General features: G+C 34.3%; 1 protein-coding gene across 12 annotated transcripts in view; it reads right to left on the bottom strand.

Annotated features, from left to right (window-relative positions):
• The window catches only part of LOC131046296 (serine/arginine-rich SC35-like splicing factor SCL28), a 142,967-nt gene that overhangs the window by 66,679 nt on the left and 49,260 nt on the right, over nucleotides 1–27,028 (bottom strand). For 6 of the 12 annotated variants that reach the window (XR_009105967.2, XR_009105971.2, XR_009359221.1 and 3 more), the window contains one exon: nucleotides 2,232–2,309. Coding sequence is in view for 7 of the 12 variants with exons in the window: in XM_057980020.2 (XP_057836003.1) it covers nucleotides 2,232–2,309 (78 nt within the window). In the remaining 5 variants the exon portion in view is untranslated. Of the gene's footprint in view, nucleotides 1–2,231; nucleotides 2,310–6,102; nucleotides 6,370–11,348; nucleotides 11,455–18,314; nucleotides 18,871–27,028 lie in introns of those variants that run through there. The other 6 variants (XR_009105969.2, XM_057980040.2, XR_009359222.1 and 3 more) reach the window with 5 other exon arrangements.

The following is a 27,028-nucleotide window of genomic DNA, read 5'->3' as shown; positions in this document are numbered from 1 at the left end:
TTCAACACTTGGAGGGAAAAGTAAATTTAAATGGAGGGATGAAAAAGGCAAACTATAAAAGAAAGTCATTTCCTCAAAGCAAATTATCCATTTTTGTCATTTTGTTATTCCTTCCATTTTAGAGATAGAAGCATTTAAAGACAAAAACCCTTGGTGCAGAAGATCCAGAGGATAAAAACCCTTGGTGTAGAAGATCTAGAGGATAAAAATCCTTTTGGTTTCAATTATTGGATTTGACGATGATAACCCTTATCCATAAGAGGTGATTCCATTTGGGGATTACAATTGTGCTGATTTGTTGGAAAATTTATTGAGGATTTGATCATCATGAATTTAATCGCTCGATTATTTGCAAGAAAATCTACCTTTAGTCATCATAATCTTCATATTTGCTGGAATTTGGAGGATTTTTATTGCTGCGACCAACTCTAGGATTACTGTCATCACTATTTCTAGCCTCTACATTTCACCATTTCTGGCCGTACATGTGGTTTGAGTCATAAGGTTACTAATTTTTAAGCATTTCAAGAGTGATCTATTATATGCTACTATTGTTGGGAGTTTCACAGTCTAACAACAATCAGATCTTCTATCCTAATTTATCATTACTTTTGAGGGTTTCCAAAATTCTAATCTGCATTGTGGGGTGTTGGATCTGCTTTTCATAGTTGAATATTTTCATCTATAAGGGTTCCCTAAATGAATTGCTGCAGCGTCTTGTTAATTGGAGTTTGGTTTCTACATTTTGCATGTTACATTATTTCAGCTTGTTTACATTAGGAAAATTGCCTATTTTCTAAGGTTGCTTGATTGGGGACATTACAAATCACTGTAGGCGAACTCATGAATCAGATAACTAATCATATCTACTAAAACTTAGCTCTTCAAGCCCAACAACAATTGACACTAATACCATTCTAATGCTTTAGGATCACTGTAATTTAAAATCTTGTCCTAGGTCTCTATTGGTCCTAGGTCTCTATTGGGTATTAATGGTGGATTTTTGCTAGAAAATGCTCTTCCTGATCCTAATCTGCATCTGTGAAATTATTTTTCAAACACACTACTTATTGCCACCCCCCCTTTCCAATCGCCTTCCATCACAATGAACTTTCTCTAAACAAATGCGTAAAGTTAGAACACCAACATTTATTTGTTCCCCCTCATTTATTATTTCAAGCCAATCACTCCCATTTTTGACTTTAACATGAATCAACTAGCATTTTCTAAATACACCTACTGGAATTTTTTTTATATTATATTCTTCTAGATAATGCACTACAGGCAGTGAATTTGATCTTTTGCCCCAGCCGTGTTTCATCAATCCTTTGTTGTGTGATTCTTCCATCATTTTCACCACTTAATCTATGTCGGAAAGAGAAAGGAAAAGAAAAGAGAAAAGGGGTAATCATAAATTTGACAATGATATTGAAGGTTGGCATGTCCTATGATGGTTGTATTGGAGCTATAAAGAGGGTATTATTAAGAGAATAGGAAGGATTGAATCAGATAATGTTAATTTGAAAGAATAAAAAGCAGAAATAAAAGGAATTATGAATTCTGCAAACTGTCTACAAAGCTGGTAAGGAGACAAACTTTCGACCAGAGAAATTAAAAGGACACGTTTGTGCAATATTAGATAATATCTGTTTGAAGATTGAATGTGTTGTATATACCTCCATTCACCATTAGGCTGTTTAGATTAAATTTGTAATAATTTGAGTGACCTTTGTTCATAATTGAAAATTGTAGAACCTGCACTTTCTACAATTTGTTGTCCAAACTTCAATATCATGAGCCTATCATGTTTATAGCACGTGAAATGTAAAGTTCATAAGGGTGACAGATATATCGGTCCATCAATAATTTTTGTACGAGGCTTCAACTTATGAGAGAATTTATCCATCACCAATACAGAATCTACCCCCAAAGCCATGGGAATAACATATGAGGCTTTAACATGGATCTAAAATCTTTGTTCTCCCAAATGATTGGTATGTTTTTCCTTTACTTTATATACTGGAAATATTGAGGTGTCTCTTTTATTATAAAGCTTACTTTATAAGAACTGGTTTCCTTGTATTATCAGGTCAAATAAAGATTCTGAAATTGGAGAACTGCAATATAGATTTGAGTAAGCAAAAATCAAATAAATGTAGGATATAAGAAGCTATTTAATAACTCATGAATATTTAAGAAAGAAAAGAGAAACTATGAAGAAGCAAATATACCCTGTATGGTAATTTCTAGGAAGATATACATCATTCACAGGTCCGAAGCTCTCAAAAGGAATGCGAAGATCCTCTGGCCTGTAAATAAAAAATCATATGTTAATCCAAAATTTGAAGGTGCTAGCAAGCAGAAACATAATTCAAAAATCTAAGTAACTCAAAAGTGTATCATATTGATATAATGGAAATTACTATAAAATGACTTTGTTCTATTTTCCTAGCATTGCTAGAGGGCATGTGCACATATAATATTAATAAACCAGAACTTGCTTGTAATTAATCGAATAAGATGAAACAGATCTTTACATTGGAAATTGCAGCAGGTTAAATTATATTATAATGATTGAAGTTTCATTCTCCAAATTGTTTGTGCTTATGCAGGAAGTGAATTATAATAAACAGAAAGATTATTTTTGATAATATTTTTACAAAAGTCATCATTTATGTTATGTAAGAACAAAAAAATAGAAAACAAAGTTGTTGATATGCGCAGAGGTGACATTTGTTCTATATATATTACCAACATCATAAAACCTAATGGTTGTAATAAAACCTTTTATCATACCTAATTTTTTAATTGCTCAATTAAATCTTAACTATGAAGTTTATTTGATTTTGGAGACGTTATCTCTAAAAGAGGAGATGGGTTTATTTATGTTTTTTCTTCTTCCATTGTTTAAATGGTTCTTGTTGCGATGCTATTTGTTTACATGCCCATAAAATCTTCTTCTTATTCTTCTCAAGAAGAAGTAGGAATGTATCACATCATTCAGTGTTCTTATGTTGCTCTAGTGCTTTTAGTAGGAAATCATTTTAAAAAACTTATACTTTCCTTGTACCTAATTCATGGTAAGACAATCGATTGATGGTTCTCCATAAAGTATCAAAGCATATAGCTTTATGTTAATTAGACCTCATCATCAATTGACGGATAAGTAACCGCAATGTTTGGTTGTTCAACAATCTTCATGAGAAAGTTGTCATATTTCGATATTTAAAACACTAATATAGAAATGCCATATTCTTGTAGCGCATCTTTTGGGTTCGTACCTTATATCATTTTAAAGTTTTAAACTAATTTCATTCGAGTTGACTTTTCTTAAGTCCACTATACATATTGGACAAGGAATTATAAGTTGGCTACTTGACAGTTCGATCTTCAAATGAGAATCCTCTCACCCGATCTCAAAATCCTTGACTATGAGCTATAACGGGATCTATTCCTGTTCGCTTAGTTTTCAAGAGAAATAATAGTAGTTGATAGTAAATCTTGTGGGCCTCTCCTTTTCGTGTTCTACAATTTTCAAAGTTTTATCACTTTTCTTCATTGGCTATTGTAGCTGAAAACAAATATTCTTAGTGTATTTCTATGAAGAAGAGGCTCCTCTTCTCAACTCTAAACATTTAAAAAAAATTGTAGTCAATTCCTTCCTACTTTATATCAGCAAGACTTATTTTCCTTGTATTGCATATGTTTAACTTACTCTTTTAAGTGTATTTTCCTTGTATTGGATCTGTTCCTCTCATGTTTTTGGACTCCATGTGGGGGAATCCCCACTTGTTTGTCCTACACGTGGATGCTCCCTGTTTGTGTGCTAAGAAGCCCTTTGTGGGGTTTTCTTCTCATACTTGCCCTTGTAATAAGTATTTGGATAAAATTATTGCTTGGACTGTTGTTCGTAAGAGGAAAAGTCTCATGCTTGCCCTTGTAATAAGTATTTGGATGAAATTATTGCTTGGACTGTTGTTCGTAGGAGGAAAAGTCTTTCTTCTTCCTCTTCCCATTCTCATACTTGTGGGTGATAGATCAACTCCCTCCTACTTGGTATTGTCTATGTGGGTAGTTGTCTTGTTCGGTAGCTTGGCTGGAATTATTCCTCTTTATCTTGTTTCAACTGCATCTCTACAGTTTATGGCTCATTGGAGCCTATCTCATCCAACCTTTTCGCTTCCTTTGTATAGGGTCAAGACCCTTGTTTCCCTCTTACCTTAATAAAAAAAAAGCACTCTTTTGAAGTTGGCTTATCTCATGCTATTTACAATGTTTTCTTTATGAACTAAACCTCTAAATATTTCTACGAAGATATCTAGTACTTTTTTATTATCATTATATGTAGCTTTACCTTTAAATAATGTGTAAGGATCTCTTAAGATATTTATGTTCATGTTTTAATAGTTGATAATAAAAATAAAAGTGCTAAATGGAAACCAACATATGATTGTGTAAGATGAATTTTGATGGTGCATCTAAAGGCAACACAAGAGATGTTGGGTCATGATATGGTATTTCTAATTCAGTAAGAGATATGTTGGTGGATGGATCAAAGCATCTTGGCAAGAAAACTAATAATGAAGAAGAAAGTGAAGCTCTCTTTACAAGCATAAAAGTGGCATGTGTGACAAGTTTAAGGAGTCTAGAGATAGAAGAATCCAAAATCGTGGTGCAAGAAATGTTGTTTCAATTGAAGAATTAGAGTGAGTGATCTTAGAAGAAATATTGAGGTGGGTAAAGAAATTGGAAAACGTCTCTTTCATTGCTTTAGAGAACAAAGCAAAGTAGCCTACTTTCTAATACTATTGAAAGGAATGAATTAATGATTGGGCTGATTTAATTGCCATTCTATTTGCATGATTGTCCCCTTTGATAGCATGATGTTAGGAAGAGTGCGAAGGCAATCAAGTGATGTCGAAGTCCTAAGGTAGCTTATCTTCAACATGGTGAAAAGATTACTTATGCCTATACAATATACCCTTGTTTTCTCCATTTAGTGATTGGTAATAGTGGACAATAGGATGTGTATAAAATGGAGGAGTAGGTGTATTACTTGCTTGCAAATGGATGGTGGGTTTCAAGGGGCTCAGCTAGGGACCCACTTTGATTTTGGATAGTTATGATCCCCCACAAAATAATCTTTAATTGCACATCTCCTCACATCCTCATGGTGATAATGGCAGTTTTGGGTCTTGATGGTATTTGTGATAATGTCAGTGTGTAGTTGCAAGGGTCAATACTGGCAAATCTCAAACATAAGCTTAAGGAGGCATTGTAAAACTATAAGATTAGGGAAAGTTTGCTGGAGCTTATTGTCAACATATTAAAGGAAAAAGATGAGGTGACATAGGAAATGTGTAGTCTTCTCATAAGAAGGCATAGTGAGCATTAGAGAATAAAATACCTCTAGTGGTTTGTGTAAAGAAGCAAGGTATGTAGAATAGCTTCCTACGCTAATCTTGAAGGGATGTGATGTACATAAAACTTAAAATCTGATCCAAACTTATTGCAAAAAAATAGAGATGCTATCTTAAACAAATAAACATTTATACCATAACACGATTATTTATTTGGGGAAATCACTTTTGGGAGAGAAACCCTCTATTCCAAAAATTACAGAATGTATCATAAAATTTGAAAGGGGGTTAGAATCATAGTTGAAAAACTCGGACTCGACAAGTCCAAAATTTAAAAAAAACTCGGGACTCGCAAAAACTCGAGGAAAAACTCGACAATAACTTGACAACTTTATCGAACATTTGAAAGTACATTTTTTTAAATATTCTTCACAAATGCACATTTATATAAACTAATGTTATAAATGTTTTTTAATTATATTGGAATAAAAAATTTAATAATTACTAAAAGTATAATAAGTAATATGCATACCTTATAGTTCATTATCTTTATTATTTTTAATTTAAAAAAAGTCCATTATCAATTAATTTATTATTTTAATATGTCATACGATGCTAATGATGATATTGTAATGGGGTATGACCATCGATCTTTGCATAGAGGAAATAATGAAATATTATTAATGAACGAAACAAAGGTCATTTTGAACAAATACAAGAATCGTCAGAAATGGAGTTGCACCATTGTCGAGCCTTGCAGTTGTGCTCGCTGTCGAGCCCTCCAGTCGCACTCGTAGTTGAGCCCTAGATTTGTGCCATCGTTGTGCCTTGAAGTTGCCCCCAAAAACCCTAACAAAAAATATGTTCTTTCGTTTGCCTTCTAGAGGGTTTTTTTCGTGTTTGAACTGCACGATTTTGCAATTTTTAGGGCCAAAAATCGCAGCGAGCATTGCATAAATCGTCTGCAAGTCTTTGTGAGTGACTCGCCACCTAGGCAAATGACCTGCGACTACTCACAAAGTTTTTCAACCATGGTTAGAATACACTCAGCAATGCAAGTCTTAACAACATTATTTAACCAACAATAAACTTGGAAGAATTTTGGCAACATTCTAACACCTATGTACCTACAATATCTCATATGAAACTTCTTCGATACCAATTTATAAACGAAGTAACAAGTACCATTTTATAAAATAAAACATATTATAAAACCCTCAAAAGATGGCACTAAACTTGGGCATGATTTCCAACACTACCCATGAAGATTCCATATCACTTTCTATAAATTATAATTTTAATAATTTAGCTTTAACTCTTTATTTGACCCACTTAACACGGGTGACAAACTTGTCTTGTCATACCATCTCAAAATAGGCACCGTATGACAAATAATAAAGCTTTTCATAGTTGCACATGATTTTAAACTCTCCCTTTTCTTAGGTCTTCCAAGTGGTGAAATATTGTCATAACTAAATCTCACAAAAGAGGGGCACTCCAAATTTGCTATATTTATCCACCTTATGATGACATACCACTCATCAAATATTAAACTAAATGTAATTACAATATAATGCAATTATAGGAAAATGCCAAATAATTGAATAATTAAATTGTTTATTTACAAAGGTTGAGACACCTTAATTCCTAACATTCCCCCACTTGTTGAATACCTTCTAGGAACCATAGGTAACATACCATCATGGAGTCAATTGCTAGGGGTTGAGAGGCCCATGGACTCTACCATCTAAATTCCTTTGTACTCACAACTTTGGTCAATGCATTTGCAATATTCATCAAAGTCTCTAGCTTTTCTAGCTTCATCGTGCCATCCTTGATCGTGTCTCTAACAAATTGATATTGAACATCTATATGCTTGGTCTTGGGACGAAAATTCAAGTTCTTCACAAGGTAGATTGCACTTTAACTATCACAATATATTGTAATTGATCCTTATTTTAATGTTTAAACACAATCTTTGAATTCAAATGTATTCTTTATAAGCATGAGTTACTGCCATATACTCGAGCAATCATAATTTGTCGCTTATTCATTCAACTTGTAACACAACTGAACAATGTAAAAAATAACATATACTTCGTTGGATCTTATGCTTTCGACATCACCTACCCAATTTAAATCCACATAACCACAAATATTTAGGGAATGCCTATCTCCCATACCATGAAAACACAAGGAATACTCTAAGGTACCCCATAAATATCTGAGGAGTCTTTTAACTACATCTTGATAAACTTTACAAAGATTAGACATTTATTGGCTAAGTAGTCTCACGAGTTGGCAATTGTCTAGATTATTACAGACCATAGCATACATTAAGATTCCAACTACACTTTGGTAAGGCACTTTGCCCATCTTTTCCATCTTTGAAGGGGACAAAAGATAATGTGTAACAATTCACTTCATTCCCAATGTGACAAAAGCAAATCCTACATGTTAAACCTTTGTAAAATTGACTTTACATATTTACTCAAGCCAAGCGATAGCTTTTTGTTCTTTCTATCGTTTCTCATTTTCATTCAAAGAATATTTTTTGTTTTTGCATCAAAATCTTTCATGTTAAACTTTGTCGATAGTTGAGACGTTAATTATGAAATCAAACTTTTTTCTTTTGCCAATAAACAACATACGATCAATGTATAAAGCAACAACCAAAAAACAATAACTATAGAATTTGAAATCAACACTATGATCAGATTTAGAATGCTTAAATCTCAAACTCAACACATAGATATCAAACTTTTGGTACCACATCCTAGGACTTTGGTTTAGTCCATACAAAGATTTCTTTAATTTACAAATGAAATTACTTTTACCTTTAAACACTATGTTTTGGTTGTGTCATATAAATATCCTTCTCAAAATCACCATGAATAAATGTCATTTTTCATATCTATTAATGTTATCTTTGAGTCATAAGTTGGAACAATAGATAATAAGAATTTAAAGGAAGCCAATTTTGCAACAAGGGAAAAAATCTCACCATAATCAACCCCCTCAACCTTGGACTAACCTTTCATTACTAACTGTGCTTTGTATTTTCAATATTACCATTTGAACCAATCTTCATTTAGAACACCCATTTGCATCCAATGTGTTTACGTCTTTAAAAAATGGTACTGAGTTTCATGTGTCATTCTTTACAAGTGCTACCATTTCTTCACCCATGGCTATTTTCTAGGATTTTGCATCATTCATACCTAATGTCTCTTCAACATATCTTAACTCATTGTTTTTTGCATTATTCATAAATAATGCCTTTTGTACATCCTTAATTCATCAATGTTAGCCTTCAAAGAATATGTATTCTCAAACCATTATGTGAATGCTTTTTTTATGGTTGTCTCTACCTTGTAGACCTTTGAACAAGTTGAGTTGGTGATTCTTCTTCTTCAAAATATTTGGAGCTTCCAGAGCTCTCCTTAACTTATTGTCTAACAAGGGGTCTCAATTCAACATTTTTAACCATAGAAAGAAGTTGAATCACATCTTTCTTTTTTGTTTCTTCAAGCTAAGATAACAAAAGAATGCTTAGTTTCTCTAAAAATCACACTTGTACATATTAACTTTTGTGCAATAGAATCCCAAAGCTTGTATCCATTTACAACTAACTATAACCAATGAAGAGACATTTAATAGTCTTGCTTTCAAAATTTATTCACTTCTTCCTTGGTACATTTGCATATGCCTCGCAACAAAAAACTTTCATGTCTCAATGAAAACTTGTGACCCAACTATGCCTCCATTAGCATTTTATCTAGAAGAGTCAATATAGGAGCTATTACTCATGTAGCAAGCAATGTCTATACCCTCAACCAAAAATCTTTGTTCCAAGCTAACTCTACTAAGCGTACTCCTAGCTTTTTCCATCAGTGTCATTTGGTTTTTTGCTATGTCATTCGGTTTTTTGCTATCATTTTCTTATGCAGACTATGGAGTTTTCTTTTGTTTCTAAATATTGCTATAATTATAGAATATATCGAAATCACTAAAGAAATTTGTTGCCATTGTCCATTCTCAAACATTTAATTTTCTTTCACTTTGCAACTCAATAATTGCTTTAAATTAATTGACAAATTCAAATTTGTTTTCATAAAATAAACCCATGTCATTATATAATCATCAATAAATGAAACATAATATATCAATTTTGCAATTGGAGGAACATGTATAAGACCAAAAACATTAGAATAAATAAGAGATCCAAAATACCACAAAATTTATAAGAACTCAATAAAATTGATCAATGCAATGCTCACACAAACCAAACTCAAGATTACAATTTATCAATTTCTTCAACAAGGTTTTTTATTTCAAGGTCCATACATCTCTCTCTCCTATGCGTCCTAATATGTTGATTGTCATAACAATCTTTTCTTACGGTAACTTATACTCAACTTAGAAAGATCATCTTACATATCTACAAGCTATGACCAACCACTAAAAAATGTACTATCTCTTTTCCTAATGAAGTAGCCACAAACTTTGTTTTCCTAGTCGTATTATTGCTCTCAAAGGTGCATACATCAAGCGGAAACAGAGTTCTCAATCTATTGCATGTCATGTCCCATTTCCAAGCATAGGGCATCAAACAATCTTCCCATAACCTATTAATGCATTTCCTATAGGCGAATGGAATTTGTTAAGGGAAATGATTATAATAAAACAATAATAACTGAGAATAAAAGGGAGTACTTAAGTGAACCATAAAAGATATATAAAGAAATTAGAGCTGGTCTAAAAAGGTCAATGAAAACCCTAAAACGAGCTTATTAAAAGAATAGAGTCAAAGGAAAAAGGTTTATCCAATCTATTATTCATTTACTCCCTCAAGCGTGAATCCTAGTTCAACTATTTGCTTATAAGAAAAAAGCCTTTTCTATCAGATTTAGGTAAAGGAAGCATTTGTCTTCAAAGATGATTCATGCATGGATTGCTATGACACTAAATGAAGAAGTTCTAACTTTGCAAAGCTCCAAATTATAGGTGTTTTAAGTCTATTGCAGTGCGAGTATAGCTTCAATATTTTGAATTTCAGATTCAGTTTGAGATTGTGCATAAATAATATTAAAGAAAAAAAGAGTATAGTTAGTACATACAATGTTTTTGACACTATATGTATAGTGTCAAATTGTGGGTGTTGTACCAATAGTAGACCCTTTATTATGTGCTACAGATTTGAGGGTTTTCAAGCATATATTTACAATATAGATGTTATAACAACAAACTATACCTTCCAAAAAAATAGTAGGGCTCTACGACGATAGTAGCCTAGGGTTTACCAATTGAAATTAGTAAGTACACCTATTGTTCCTTGTAATTTCAATATTGGGAAACTTTCATGTTGGTTTGCACCTCTCTATACCTAACTATACAATTGCAAGATGAATAAAGAAGACCGTTCCAAGTTATTCTTGTATGTTAATAATTTGTCACTGTTTTAGATTTGAAAATCCTAATAATTTGGTATGTGGAAGCAAAAGAGAAAAAAACTAAACAAATCCTTATTAAGAAACCCTAGTTTTGGCACAAAAATACATTTCAATTGAGTAGGGATGTTATAGCGTTATCAAAGCATAGAAAAAGTCAACTTGCGGGTTAAGCTAATTACATGCATCCGAGCCAAAGGGATTTGAGAGAATTAGAAAGGGAAAGGAAAAATCAGAATCTTTACAATAAGGATCAAGTGTGGATTGTGAAATTGGTTATAAGGGTAAGAAATAAATAAAGATAAATTTGACACCATCCTTAAAAAATAAAAATAAAATCAATTGCTATTCCTACTAATGCAACAAATGTAGAGTATGAACACTATATTAGATTCAAACAAACCATTTCACTCCCAATGGTGAAGGAAACACTTCTAACAATAATAGGCAAAATAATCACATGAACAACACTAGAATCTCAATTGGACCAACAACTAGTTCATTTCAACCTATTTTCCTACCCATGGTAGAGGTGCACCTAGACGAAGAAGAGCAAAATCTAGTAGCATGTGAAAATTGTTTTAGCGAAACCCCTCTTTGGCGGTCCCATAACAAAATCATTAGCGTTCTTCAAAATTTGGGGTCTTCTACAAACAAATTTGCACAAATGTTAGCAAAAAAACAAAAAATAGCACCATATTAATAGGTTAGAAACAAAATGATGAAATTAACATTTGGGAAAATGATAGTAAATGAAACACAGAGCTTTCCCACTGTTTCTTAATGCATTCTCATAGTTTTTAGTGCATTCCTGGGGTTTCTTAATGCATTCTTGGGGCTTCTTAATGCATTCCTAGGGTTTCTTAATGCGTTCTCGGGGTTTCTTAGTACATTCTTAAGGCTTCTTAATGCATTCCCAGGGTTTCTTAGTACATTACCAAGGGTTTTTAGTGCATTCTTAGGGTTTCTTAATGCATTCCCAGGGTTTCTTAATGCATTCCCACTATTTTAGTAAAAGTTGCAGAATGTAAAATTGACAGCCAAAGATAAAAAAGACCCAAAAAATTATAATTAATTATGTTAGTACGAACCCGTCATTCCTCCCTTCAAACCGACTATTTATACCCTCAAACCTGCTATTTCCACCCTCAAACTTGCTATTTCACTGCTAAAAATAGAAAACACGGAAAAAACTTGAGATAATTTCTTTTTTGAATTTACCTTTCGTGCATTGGCAGGAACGCGATCCTACTGTTTCAGGTATACCCTATTGAACAAGCTTGTCTAGCAGTAATCTTGGCAGCGACCGAATTGAGGCACTACATGTTGACACACAAGATACAACTCATTGCCAAGATAGATCCACTCAAGTATCTACTCAGTAAAGCAGCACTAACAGGCCATTTGGCAAAGTGGGTTATGCTCCTCAGTGAATTTGACAGAATATGTGGACCGAAAAGCAATCAAAGGGCAAGTCATTGCAGATCAGTTGGTCAAAGCACCACTCATAGGAGACCATCCGCTCATCTCAAATTTTCCAAATGAGGAAATCTTCACAATCCTGCCAGCACGACAATGGAAGTTATATTTTGATGGCTCATACACCAGACATGGTTTAGGAGTTGGCATTCTCTTCATCACACCTCAAGGTGATAGCATTCCAAAATCATATCAGCTTACATTCCCATGCATGAACAACATAGAAGAATATGAATCCTTGAACACAGGACTACGCATGGCCGTGCAGTGAAACTTAAAAGAGCTACAGGTCTATGGCGATTCACAACTGGTAATCCGACAGGTCAATGATGAATACCAAACTAAGGATGATAAACTCACGCCTTGCAAGAAAATGGTTGATAGCTTCAAAGAACTATTCACAACTATCACTTTTGAGCAGATTCCTTGAGACCAGAATAGAGCTGCAGATGCAATGGCTACAATAGCCTCTCTCCTTGATCTTCCATAGAACTCCACACACTACGAGTTCTTAGTTGAACAACTTTGGATCCCCGCTTATGATATCCCGAAATCTGAGATGGTCTGTCAACTCATTGGTCCCGATTCCCCATGGTATGGTGAATTTTATGCCTATTTATGTGATCAAATCCTTCCCCCTAACCAATCAAACTATCAACGAAAAACCTTCATACGCCAATCCTCTCGATACACCATGATTGTTGAAACCCTATACCGACGAGGTCTCAATGGTACTCTCCTCCAATATCTAGAGCAAGGTGAGGTGACCACAACATTAAAAGAAGTACATGAAGGTATCTGCGGAGCTCATTCAAGTGGCCCTTCATTGGCTAAAAATATCATGCGGGCAAGATACTATTGGCTCTCTATGGAAAAAGATTCCTACTACTTTGTCAGAAAGTGCAAGAAGTGCCAAGTTCACGGAGATCCGATACATGCCCCATCACAAGAATTACAACCTATCACAACACCATGGCCCTTTTGTCAGTGGGGACTTGACCTTGTGGGTAAAATCCATCCATCTTCATCCAACGGTCATAAATTTATCATTACCGCCACGAAGTACTTCACCAAGTGGATCGAAGCCGTTCCACTCACCCAAGTCACCGGCAAGAAGATCGCCTCATTCATCCTCAATTACATCATCTGCTGGTATGGTGTACCCATGTCCATCATCACAAATAACAGGCCCCCTTTCAAAAATCAAGATGTTTGTGAACTCTGTGAGAAGTTTCATATCCAACACCGTTTTTCCACCCCATATTACCCACAAGGCAATGGTCAAGCAAAAGCATCCAATAAGAATATATTGAGGATCCTCAAAAAGACAGTCAATGATGCTGGTCATTATTGGCACACTCGTTCGAATCCAACACTATGGGCATATCGAACTAGCATCTAAACCCCTACAGGCGCAACCCCCTACTCACTGGTTTATGGAGCAAAATCCATTTTGCTTATTGAGGTTGAATTACCATCTCTACGGGTCTCCTTGCACAATCTAATAAATGATGAAGAATACTGAGTCTCACGTCTTCAAGACTTGGAATTGCTTGATGAAAAGCGACACGCTGCCTATAATCACCTAAAAGCTTATCAACAGCACATGAGCAGAAGCTACAATCATAGGGTCAAACCTCGCATATTTGAAGTAGGAGATCTTGTTCTCAAAGAGAATCCTCACAATCTACCGAACAGAGAACACCAGGGCAAATTTGAATCCAATTGGTTGGGTCCATATGTCATCACTGCCGTCTTTGGGTCTGGGGCATATCGGTTAGCAACTTCAGAAGGAGAACCACTAGTAGATCCGATCAACATCATGCATCTCAAAAATTTCCACACATAAAGTTGTGTAGAGCATCAGGCTCATCAAATATCAGAAACACAAAAAAAAAAAATTCAGAAAAAAGTCTTGAACAAAATACAAAAATAAAAAATCAAGAAAATAGTAAAGAACAATCATTCATCCAAATGGTGAAACCACTTTGGTGGTGCCTTGGGTAAGTACAGTGGTAAAAACCTGGTAAACAGGCGCCATTCGTAAAGGCTATGGTTCCATTGTTTTTCAGACTTCTTGCGATCACATCCATTGTATCCATTCATCCATCATTTATACCATGGATTGTTATTGATATGCAATCAGGGTTATTACTTCATGTGTCCCACATCCCGCTTTCATACCGACACTTAACTGGGGCAATGTTCTTAACCTACTGATGGGAGTGGATTCTCCATGCTTGTGATTCATTGAGTTGCTCATTCAAAAACATCTTAAAATAATACCAAAAACATTCGCAAAATCTCATAAAATCCCAAAAACATTTAGAAAATCTGCAACTAAAACATTCAAAAAAGTTAGTGCACATGGTGGGCTCACAAGCCTAAAAAAAAATGTCCTTGATGCTTCCATGATGCCTTTTGATGTGGGATTCTTCATTTTCACAATCATTTGATGGGGACACTTTTGAGATTAAGAAAGTTGAAGGAGATGCATTTATTAAAACCTTTTGGGAACTAGTTAATGAGGATACTTCAAATAAGTCACCTCCCGAGCCTGGTTACGAAGAGAATAGTGCTAACAATGACCTTGGTTTCTCCGTACTTACCATAACCAAAACATCCTATGAACTTAACCTGATCGATGAAGCAATGCTAATTATTCACCCTGAACTCATTGAGTGGAACCCGCAAGATCCTCCACACCTTGACACCTTCCAAAACGATGACGCGATCATAGACTTTCTGGAATTACGGGATGACATACCAAGCGGGGATCACAAAGATGGGTATGCTATTGAACTTAATAGCGCGACTTACTTTGGAGAGAATGCCACACCTTTCAACCACAAAAATATTACAATCAAAACAGGATCCTCAAGTGAAAACTACACTATGGCACTTGTGGAAACAAAAAGAGTAAAAACAAAGGATGTAGCCAATGGTGGAAACCTCTCCGAGGCACTTGAGGATGGAAGGTGTGACATTCTCCCCTTTAACACTAATCATGAGAGATCGTCTATTCTCATAGAAGAAACAAAGGAGGTCAATCTGGGGACACTTGAACATTCACACATACTACATCTAGTAGAATCATCGACTCTAGCAGAAGATCGTGATTTTACAAAGTTCTTTTGCAAGAAACAAATCAATTTTGCGTGGTCCTATGCAAACATGCCAGGACTCGATCTAGTTCGATCTAGAACTAGTAATGCATCACTTAACAATAGCAAAAGGAGCCAGACTAGTAAAACAAAAGCTTAGAAAGATGCATCCTCAGATTGCACTATTAGTAAAAGTTGAACTTAAAAAGCTATTAGATGTGGGTTTCATAAGACCCACTGACTATGTAGAATGAATCTCCAACCTAGTACCAATGGCAAAACCAACTGGGGGTATCCGTATAAGTACAAATTTTAGAGATCTAAACAAAGCATGTCCTAAGGACGACTTCCCTCTTCCAAACATTGATATGATCGTGGACCTCATAGCCAGACATGCAATGCTATCACTCATGGATGGCTTTTCAGGATACAACCAGATCAAGATTACACCAAAGGATCAACACAAAACAACTTTTGCATGCCCATGGGGTACATATTGTTGGAATGTAATGCCATTTGATCTCAAGAATGCTGGCGCCACATATCAAAGGGCAATGACTACTATCTTCCACGATATGATGCATAAACTGATGGAAGACTATGTGGATGATTTACTAGCCAAATCATTAACTAGACTTGGTCACCTCGTTGTATTGGACAAAATCTTCAACAAACTGGAGCAATATAATGTACGCCTAAATCCAAAGAAGTGTGTCTTTGGGGTAACCTCCGGGAAGCTTCTAGGATACATTGTCTCAAACAAAGGAATTGAGGTTGATCCCGCAAAAGGTCAAAGCAATTATGGAAATGCCACCTCCTAGGAACATCAGTCAATTAAGAATATTACAAGGAAGGCTACAATCAATCCAGCGGTTCATTGCACAATTGCTCGACAAATGTCATCCCTTCACAAGAATGTTCATTTCAAATGGGAAGAGAATTGCCAACAAGCATTCCAACAGCTAAAGGACTACTTAATGACACCACCATTACTAGTGCCACCATCTCCAGAGGCCCTTATTGTTATACATATCAGCTATAGCTACGACCTTAGGCGTCTTACTCACACAACATAGTGCAGAAGGCAAGACTCCACAAGGGTATTCATCAAAGGACAATTTTGAGCATAAGAAGGCTTCGATTCAACTAGTGTATTATATACCAAGGCCTCATGATTAGTGACAAACTCCTACACATGGAAATTTCATGTCTCAAATGCCAAATTTTTCACCAGCTTGAATTTTTTAAACATTATAGTTCTAGTGTAAATCGTAGTTTGCTTGAAGATGGTTCATCCTTTTGAAGGCTTACCATAAGAAATTTTTACATAGTTTATGTTGATTCTTGGTGATATTGGTTGACTTTTCAATACTACATTGACATATATGTCACTTGGAAATTTTACTTCAATTATATCAAACTAGAGAGTACTAAAATGATAATAAGTGTCCAAAGGAAGTCAATGCTAATTAAAACAAGAAAGTAATGCCAATATCGAAACCCATGCAGGAACCCCTCCTACTTTGTATACCTTTAGTGTTAGTAAAGTTAATCCGTTTATCCCAACAACACTGTATTGCTAATATGCAACCCAAACTAGGGCTAAAAAAAATCCATTAAAATTGGAAGACAAAATCTTAATAGTAGTTACACATAAGCACTTATAAGCTATGCTCACCTTTTTAATATAATTTTTATTTGCGTGTATCATAATACTTACTTTAAATTCACTTACTTTAAATTAATGAATTTATGGGAGACAATTCATTATCTATGAATATTAATTTTGTGTCTAATAAATTTGTATATAATTATTTTTAATAAATGTTAAAATTAATGATATCAAATCTCCACAATCCTTAATCTCGATCATTGTTGTTTTTGGATAACTATGTTATGGCTTGTAGTTTGAGTTCATGGATTTTTTAAAAAGAAATTGGAGGTTAGGTTTGTTATGTCATTTAAAGCATAAATAATATATTATTCATCATTACTTTAAGTTCAATATTAATATAGTATTATTTAACTCAACCATTAGTTTTAATCATCAATATCAGCATCATCCAGATTGGATTAAACTTAAGTGCAATATGTTGAGAAGTGGAAGCATCCAAGTTAGTTTCTTATTGAAAAAAAAAAAAGTGGGATAAGGAAAAATGGTTTGTCTTAGAGATTTGGCTTGAGGAAGAATGGATCTTGTTTGAATAGGACTTAAATCTAGCCAGCATCAACACTTCACAATCTAATCCATAAATATCAATACTCAAATATTAGTAGCTTATTTGAGATTTTATGTCCACATTATAAAATATAATGTCATATCTAAACATATTAAATTATATTTTATTAATGTAACTTCACCTAATATTTTTAATCTAATGAATACTAACAACAGTAATACTATTAATCCTTTTTCGATTAACATTTAAAGCTTAAACACAGCTCAAAAATTATTTAAAACAGCGTTAGGAACACTATAACTATGTTTAAATTATTTGACCATCTTACTTTTCACAACCGAACTCTTGGGGATATAAAGGAAAAATAAATAAAAATTAAAAATCTGAAACTAGAGGCAGTAACATTATTTGCACATCAAGAAAAACACAGTAAAAAGAATATTTTTGGTTTTGGTAAAGTGAGCAATGCATCAATAAGGGTTCGGGACCTGTACAGAAAACGCAGAAATCAATCGAGACGGAGGTATAGACAGAAAACGCAGAAATCAATCGAGACGGAGGTATAGACAGAAAACGCAGAAATAAATCGATAAGAATATTTTTGGTTATCGCCACGCAATAGGGATTTGTCCAGAATAGAGAAACAGTGGCTTGATAAAAACGACGGGTTGAGAGAGATAATTCGCCTTGTCTGCAACAAGAAACATAAAAAAACGAAAACTTTCAGTGCAAAATTGGAACCTTGTGTCTTGAGAGAGGTTTCTAACTAGCAAAGTTGTGGGATATGCTGTGTAACGAGGTGCAGAGTCAGAGGCGTTGGCGTCATCCTTGGAAGATTTTTCTCCTCTTTCGCGCCGAGGAGGAGGAGGAGGGGGGCTTGGCGTTCGGCGCTTCAGTTTTGGGTAGCCGCGGCTGCTGCTCATCTTCCTTCTTTTCCCTGCACTCTTTTACTTCCAGCCGTTTTTCGTGAGCGAAATAGGCGAATGAACTTTTTGTTGTCACTGAATCCAATAAAAAAAACCAAAAAAAAACCACAACTTTTGTTGAGACCCGGTACGATTCGCGTATATTGGATATCTGGTCTTTTCCCTTTGCCCTTTTCCCTTTTCCCTTTTGCCTTTGTCCGCGTCACCGCGTCTGCCTCGGCTTGCGTTGCAGCTGTTACTTCACCTCAAATTCTTATTCGCACATAGAGAAGAAATTTTAAAACGGCTATATTAAAGATCTTTAGTGTACCACAATTTTTTTTGTTTTTCGGTGGTATTAAGCCGGGGACACGAATGATTCTCCTCTTTGTTCCATTAATTCTTTTGCTCGTTTTTCACAATTCCTTCTTCAATCATCCTTTTTATAAATATGGGAAAGTATTCTTCTCTAAGGCTGAGGTAAGGCTGAGGTCTTATCAGGGCTTAAGCTTTATATGTTAGCAATGTTTTTTAAGAAAATGAATTTTTTTACTTATTTTTATTTCTGTAAATACTGTAAAGAAATCATCAGTTTCTTTAAAATTTACAGCTAAGTTGAACTGCACCACAAAATTCATAGGACTAAAAACTTCGTCTTTTTTATAAATTATTAGAAAACGCTGGTGTCCCATGAGGTCTTAAGCTTTATAAATATTAAAAAAAAAAATTCAAGGAAATGAAATTTTTTAACTTATTTTTATCTCTGTATACACTGCACAAAGTAGAGGAGACCAGCAACAGACAAAGGCATTGTGTTCATGAGACCACCAAATTTCGGAGCTTAATATTGTGTTCAGGAGACAACCAGCTTCCTTAAATTTTGCAACTTAAATTTTTAAGCTGGCACCACAAAGTTCATGGGACCTACAATTTCTAAGACTAGTTTAAGAACTTCAAGTCTAATAGATATGATCAATTTTGAGGTGGTCATCATTAAGAAATCTCTTTAAGACTAGTTTCAAAATTGGTGTCATATGTGCATCTCCAAAACAATAAGAAATATCATGACTTCATCAATAAACTCATAAATCTGATGAAACATATCAACATTCCTCTTTTCCCACAAGAATCACACACTTCAAGTGATAAATCAACCAATTTTTTCTTAAATAAACCAAGCTCTTATTATATTTGTTAAGAGCCTAAAATACTAGGCCAGATTATTTCCCATCCAAAGTGACCTCCCACAACATATTTTCGTAGTGGCTCTACCATAATGACAATTAAAACGAAGCACCCATTTTTTTAGATTCACTAATAATAAGCAAATATCAATCTCTTGTCAAACTTCACCATAAAAATTCTTCATTCCAATTTTTTATGGACAAACAACCATATAAAATAAGGCCTTGTAAGTTCAACCCAAATGCCATGACAACAATATAACAATTTCCATATTTTGGGACAAACATTAACTAACCATTTTTTAATGTGTAATTTATGTGAACTTTGCAAAATACAATCCTTGATAATGGGTTGATTTTGAGAGATGGTAAAAATAAATCTCTTTGGTTTACTCCCCTTCCTAGGTTTATATAAAATCAAGTATGTGGTAATTGCAAAAGGCAACCTTAGTAAGTTAATAATCAAGGTGAAGCCATAGTTGTTCTTAAGGAAATTTAAACAATAATTGTTGAGGTTGGGAAAATTGAATTATATCTAAAGAAATTGAGGAAAATATCTTGTTTAAAGACTCAAGGCAAGAATAGAGAAAATAATATACCTCAGAAAAATTACAGCATCCTACATTCACTTCTCACACCATTCTCTGTAATCATTATATCACTCTTGTTAAGTGTACGTTTTGTGATAATTACATTTGCAAACATTAATACCTTATGATTTAGATTCTTTATCAATATATGAGTTGATACCTATATGTCTCCCATCTCCTTTGTTTTATATTTATTTTCTCATTTTCATTGTGAGTCATAATTTGCAAGTAAGGTGGAGGTTATCATCTTCCTTAGTTTTAAGTGAATGGATTCTTTACCAATTATTTCTTAATTGATTTACTTTTCTATTATTGTATGAAGGGCATGTTTTTATCTTCGTCGAGAAGATGGGTGGTGTGATTTTTATCACCCCAAATGTGAGATTATATCTTCCCTTATATTATTATTTTTTCGTAATGTAGACTATTTTGAGAAACTAAAACACTCTTCATTCATGTGTTAAGTTGCACCAATGCCAGTAGTGATCATGACTAAAATTTCCTCCCAAAAATTCTAAATGAAACTTCTAGCTTGTTATCAAGCAAAGACAATGGAAAGGAATTTATCAAGCACTATCATTTTTCTTATGATAATAGTCATTAAACACATACAAAATGATAAAAAATATTGTTTCCCTAGATCCCTCGAATTAACAATATTATTAAAGCAAAATAAAAGGAGCCTTTGGCTCCAACACCACACAAAGCTTCTCCACCTATTTCTCCAATCAAGTGTGAAAGGTTGATAGGGTGAATTGTTTGAAATTAATGAGAAAATGATTCAAACTTGAAAATAACATGAATTAATTTTGCACCACTATATGAAAGTTAATTCGCCTTGAGAAAATATGCTACTTGTTGATAGATTGTGTATATGTTATTAGGAAATTGGATACCTAATGTAATGTGATGACATGTACCCTATCAAATAGAGAAATACCAAGCATAAGTTACAAGAGAAGGAATTCAATAGTATAAAGTTTTAAGAGTTCATATGAATGAAAATCTTAAAAAAATTGTAACTCAACACACATTGATTTATCAAAAGCTTTACTCACTCATTTCATACTAGTTATTAAATATATGAACCATTAAGGAAATTAATATCAAATTTGTAATATAAATTTGTATGATAAGGACTTGGGAGGCTATCACAGCAATGAACAACTTGGATGCAAAATCTAAATAAATTAAAATACTTAGATGCAAAATCTAAATAAATTAAAATACTTTTCTTAGCAAAATATGTATTCTGATATAAATCTATCAAGTGATCTAATTATAGATATCTAATTATAATATCTAGTAAATATTTGAACCTTTTGGGTTCACCAATCATCACTTTATTCATACATTCATACTTGCAAAAACTAAGAAAGAGCTAGATGCCTTGCCATGAAAAATTATTCAAAGTAGCTGAATGGTGGCATGCATTATCTTAGGAATATGCAAGGTAATGGGCAAAAGTTTAAGAATATGTAAATAACAAATGGCTTCTTAAGTTGGAGTATGCATGAGAAACAAACCTTTAGTAGTTAAAGATCCATAAACTTTGACAAAGGAATGGGATTGTTAAATGATCAACTCATACTAAATATAATTAATTATATAATGATATGGTTACCAACAAGTATAAAAAGTTCCCAATTAAAAGATTTTCAATTGGGAAACAAGCTATAAGCTAAGCTATGTTATGGTTAATAACGAGAAAACATTATCACCAATCAAAATCTAAAATAAAATAGAATGATTGAAATAAAAAAATTATATGAAAGTCAAATGATCTTTTGGGCTTCTATAAAGTTGGATAATTCTCAAACATTTGACTTTTGGTAGAATGAATATTCAAATATAAATATGATTGATTATTAGTGCACCTAATCTTTGCAGAAGCCTTGATAATTATCTTTTAATAAAAAAATTATACATAAATTCATGATAGTTTTACTATTTGAAGTTAACTTAGACAATGATTTAGCCATGGAGATCATGAATTATTTGTACAAACTTAAAGGATATTTTCATTAATTTTATGAATTTTAGTAAAATCTTAAATGATTTTAAGATCACACATCAATTTTTCATTATGATATTGCTCTTAGAAGTCAACAATGTGGTTTTTGGGTCAAATTAATTGACCTATGTTTCATAAGTAGTGGTCCCATCTCTCATAAGAATGATTCACTTAGCACTCATTTCATTAGATAATGCTCATTGGACCTTCCAAAAGGTCACCCATCCCAATACTACTCCAATGCAAGTCGGCTTAACCAGAGAATTTCCTCCAGAATTAAACCCACATAACTTGCAACCCACTAATTTTTCATGTTACTTTCTTCCATTAAAGAATTCTAACATGGAAGTTATAAATGATAAAATTCCTTAAACAACTGCCATACATAGTTAATAACACCTGAGCAGTGCACAGTGACTAAAAACTCGCACAAGCCAAAATTTGTTGCGTTTTGTCACCAACATTGTGTTTACCGCACCTTTAACGCTTAAAATTGCTTGTTTGTCGTTTTATCAAAGGAAAGTCATTGCAAGTGAAAAATCTAAAGCTCTGCTTCAACGACCACTGTAACGCTCGATCCCATGTAGGCTTCATTACTTACCAGCCAAAATGAAAAAGTGAAAATAAAAGAAAGATCAAAACAAAAGAAATTGAAAAGCAAAGAAATATCCAATGCTTGGCTATTGGGAATGCATACATCTCTGTCAATATCGAAAAACAAAAAAATATATTTACCAGAAATAGAGCAATCTCTGTGAGCTTATAGGCGATAACCTCGTCAGGGTTATAGATGCTTGTTGGCGAAGAGGCAATATCCAGGTTGCTTTTGGAGTATGAGTTCTCAAGGTAACTTGTCTTGACTAAACGATGATATCTCAACTTTCTTTAAGCCGGAATGAACTTCACTGCACACACTAGATTTTCAAGGTTGTTGACTTGATTCAATTTGCGACCCCATTTTATTTTGAATTTATCTTTTGTCATTTTAGTTTTACTCTAGTTCTCACAAATCTTTTGGGTTGTTGGACATGATACATTTTGACATTTTTGGTTTTGTTAATGTTCCTTTGATTTCAAAATTTGTATATTTCGTATCATTTATTGATGACTACAATAGAAAGACATTTGTTTATTTTCTCAAAAGTAAATTTGAAGTCTTTAGTCAGTTTAAGGAGTTTAAGGCTCTTTTTGAGAATCAAACTAGTAGAAAGATTAAATGTTTGAAGACTAACAATGGTGGTGAGTTTTTCTCGGGAGATTTCAACAGGTTCCTGTAAGGACCATGGGATTGAGAGGCATAAGACAACTCCATACACACCTCAGGAGAATGGAGTTGCGAAGAGGATGAACAGGGCATTGATGGAGAGGACTAGGAGTATGCTTAGTGTTGTTGGCCTTGAACAAAAGTTTTGGGATGAAGTTGTAGCCACTGCCTGCTATTTGGTAAACATCTCAGTTATCCCTGATCTATAAAGGTAATTCTTATAATCTTGCAAAAGGTTCTTCCCTTAGGTTCTCTTTCAGTTCTTTACAAAGCTCTATGTTTTATACCGTTGTCATTGTAACTTGGCTTTAGGACTTTCTATTGATAAAATCATCAACTTTTACCTCTTTTCAATCTAGATATAATGTGCAAATCTTGCCTCCATGTTTGTATACATTTTTTTGGTTTTTGTGATATGTTGTGTTAAATCATATTTGTGTATGTTGGTTGTGAATATTTTTTTTCCTTCCAGTATATTTCCAAAACCTTTATCTCCACTATGTTTCTCCTAACTTGGCTAATCCTCCACTATGTTTCTCCTTTATCAGATTCTCCCTCATAGAACTCTTATGTATGCACAATTGAACTCCTCTGAATAACATCCCATCCTGAATGAAGTAATCCAACCACTTGCTTTTGTCTATCATAATCGGTTCTCTACATGCTTTCCAAGGTTCTGCAAAATCTGGGTCATCATCATACAAGGTCTTCAACTCCTCAAATCCTAATAATACCACTCTCATCTCTATCAGCAAATTCCTCCTTCTACTTAATGCATCAACAACTTTGTTAGATTTCCCACTTCTATGCTTCAACACAAAGGTGTAACTCTGCAAAAATTCTACCCATCTCATATGTCTCTGATTCAATTTACTCTGATTATTCAAATACTACAAAGCTTGATGATCTGTATACAACACAAACTCCTCTGGCAATAGGTAATGTCTCCACTTCTTCAAGGCTTGAAATATGGCATAAAATTCTTGATCATACACTGAATATCTCCTCTGGGCATCATTCAATTTATCACTGAAATAAGCTATTGCTCTCCCTTCCCGACTCAAGACTGCTCCTATTGTTGTTCCACTTGAAATACTTTATTGAAATATGGTAAAGCTCAAACAGCCTTCTCAGTCACTTTCCGCTTCAACAGTTCAAAAGTTTTGTTTGCTCCAGTGATCCACTTGAACTCTTTCCTATCCCCCCTCATTGTCTCAGTCATAGGGTTACAAACTGAACTGAAATTTCCGATGAACTTCCGGTAGAAACTAGCCAATCCATGGAATGATCTTACCTCTCCAATGCTTTCCGGTGTAGGCCATTCAACAATTGCTTTTACTTTCTCACAGTCCATCTTCAAACCATCCTCAGATATCACAAATCCCAAATAGACTAACTCATCCTTCATGAAAGTACACTTCTTAAGATTTATTAGCAACTTTTCTTCTCTCAACCTTTGCAAAACTTGTCTCAAACGCAACAAATGTTCCTCTTTTGTCTTACTAAAAATCAGAATGTCATCTAGATATAAAATAACAAATTTACCCAAGAATTTATTCAATACCTCATTCATCAGCCTCATGAAAGTACTCGGTGCATTAGTTAACCCAAAAGGCATCACCAACCATTCATACAGTCCTTCATTTGTCTTGAATGATGTCTTCCACTCATCTCCTTCTCTGATCCTGATCTGATGACATCCACTCTTCAAGTCTATCTTTGTAAAGTATTTGGCTCCACTCAAACAGTCCATTATGTCATCCATCCTAGGCAAAGGAAATCAATATTTCACTCTGATATTGTTTATTGCTTTGGAATTGGTACACATTCTCCATTCTTCTTAGGTACTAATATTTGTTAGATTTTGCCAAGATCAAGAGCGCAATGAAATGTACAAAATAGAGACACAATATAGGACAAGAATAAACTATATTCTCATCAATAGAAAATGATCAATAATCAACTGGATTCAATAGTTCAATCGTTATATACAATGAATAGAGGCCTACTTATATAGGCAAGGCCATATGGATATATGAGCACACAACTATGACATGTGGCTCAATAAGAAACAAGGGTAGGTAGGAAATAGGTGTGGGTAGGTAGGAGAAATAATATAATATTCCACATGAGGTGGATCACCCACCGAAGGTGGAATTATCACTCCACAATAAGTGGATATGATAGTGTAATAACAAGATTAACACCATAAAAGGTGGAATTTCTCCTACACACACTATCCCAATGTGGCACAAACACCCAAGTGTCTCATATCCTAACTACTATGAAATGCATTATCCTAAGTAAACTTAAGTGTAATAATATCCATGATGAATAATTATTTACACCAACAATATTGCTGGTACTGCACAATGACTTAGGCTTTCTTTGATCAAACCTTTCTTCAACAACTCCTGCACTTGTCTATTCAAATCTTCATTCTCTGTCGGTGTCATCCGGTGTGCAAGTTTGCTAGGCAAATTAGATCCAGGAATCAAGTCCATGCAATGACTGATACTTCTCATAGGTGGTAATCAATTAGGCACATTATCTGAAATGATGTCTTCATACTCTGTCAGCAAATCTTTTATCTCTTTGGTTGTTCTTCTTCATGCTTCGGGTTCTCAATCTTCTTAGGAACTAAGGCAAAACACACATTCTCATGTCTCATTCCATCCAAGAATTTCCTTCCATCCACCAAACAGATTCTAGCATTCGTACCAGACTTCACTCTTCAAAGGCTCCTCCAAGGGCAACAAGGTTTGCTTCATCCCATTGGCCACAATAGTGTATGTATTCTTCCTCCCATCATGTATTACCTATCTATCAAACTGCCAAGGTCTACCCAACAAAAGGTGACAAATATCCATAGGCATAATATCACACAAGACTTCATCATGATAATTCCCAATTTTTAATTTCACCAAACATTGCTCACTTACTAACAACTTATGATCATCCTGAATTCATGCTATTTGATAAGGCTTAGGGTGTTTCAATCTTTCCAAATTCAACTTATTCACCATCTCTTCTGAAACAAGATTATCTGAACTACCACTATCAATGACACCCTTACAACACTTACCGTATACCTTACATCTGGTCTTGAACAAATTCTTCCTCTAGAAGGGCTCTTCATCTCTCCCAGTATGACACAAAGCTCTCCTCATCATCAACAGTTCTCCATCTTCCAGTTTATTAGCTGATCCGGTGGGGTTTTCTTCCACCACTGTTGTTCTTCTGGTATTCTCTGTCTTCTTCCACTCGAAAGAACGATGTCCTTCTCCTCCACACTTATAGAAAGTTCCTCTAAACACTCTCTTGTCTTGTCCTTTGTCATCTTTTCCAAAATTGTCATTTCGGTAGCCATTCGGTTCTCTCCTCCGATAGAAATTTCTATCATCTTTCCGATATGAATTACCTTCTTTGCTTACTTCCTTGTCCTTTCTTTGATCCATACAGGTTCCTAAACCTTCGGTATATCCTCTTCCTCCTTGA

Source organism: Cryptomeria japonica, chromosome 10 (assembly GCF_030272615.1).
Source record: "Cryptomeria japonica chromosome 10, Sugi_1.0, whole genome shotgun sequence".
Taxonomy (NCBI): Eukaryota; Viridiplantae; Streptophyta; class Pinopsida; order Cupressales; family Cupressaceae; genus Cryptomeria; species Cryptomeria japonica.
This window is presented reverse-complemented; position numbering and strand designations above follow the sequence as displayed.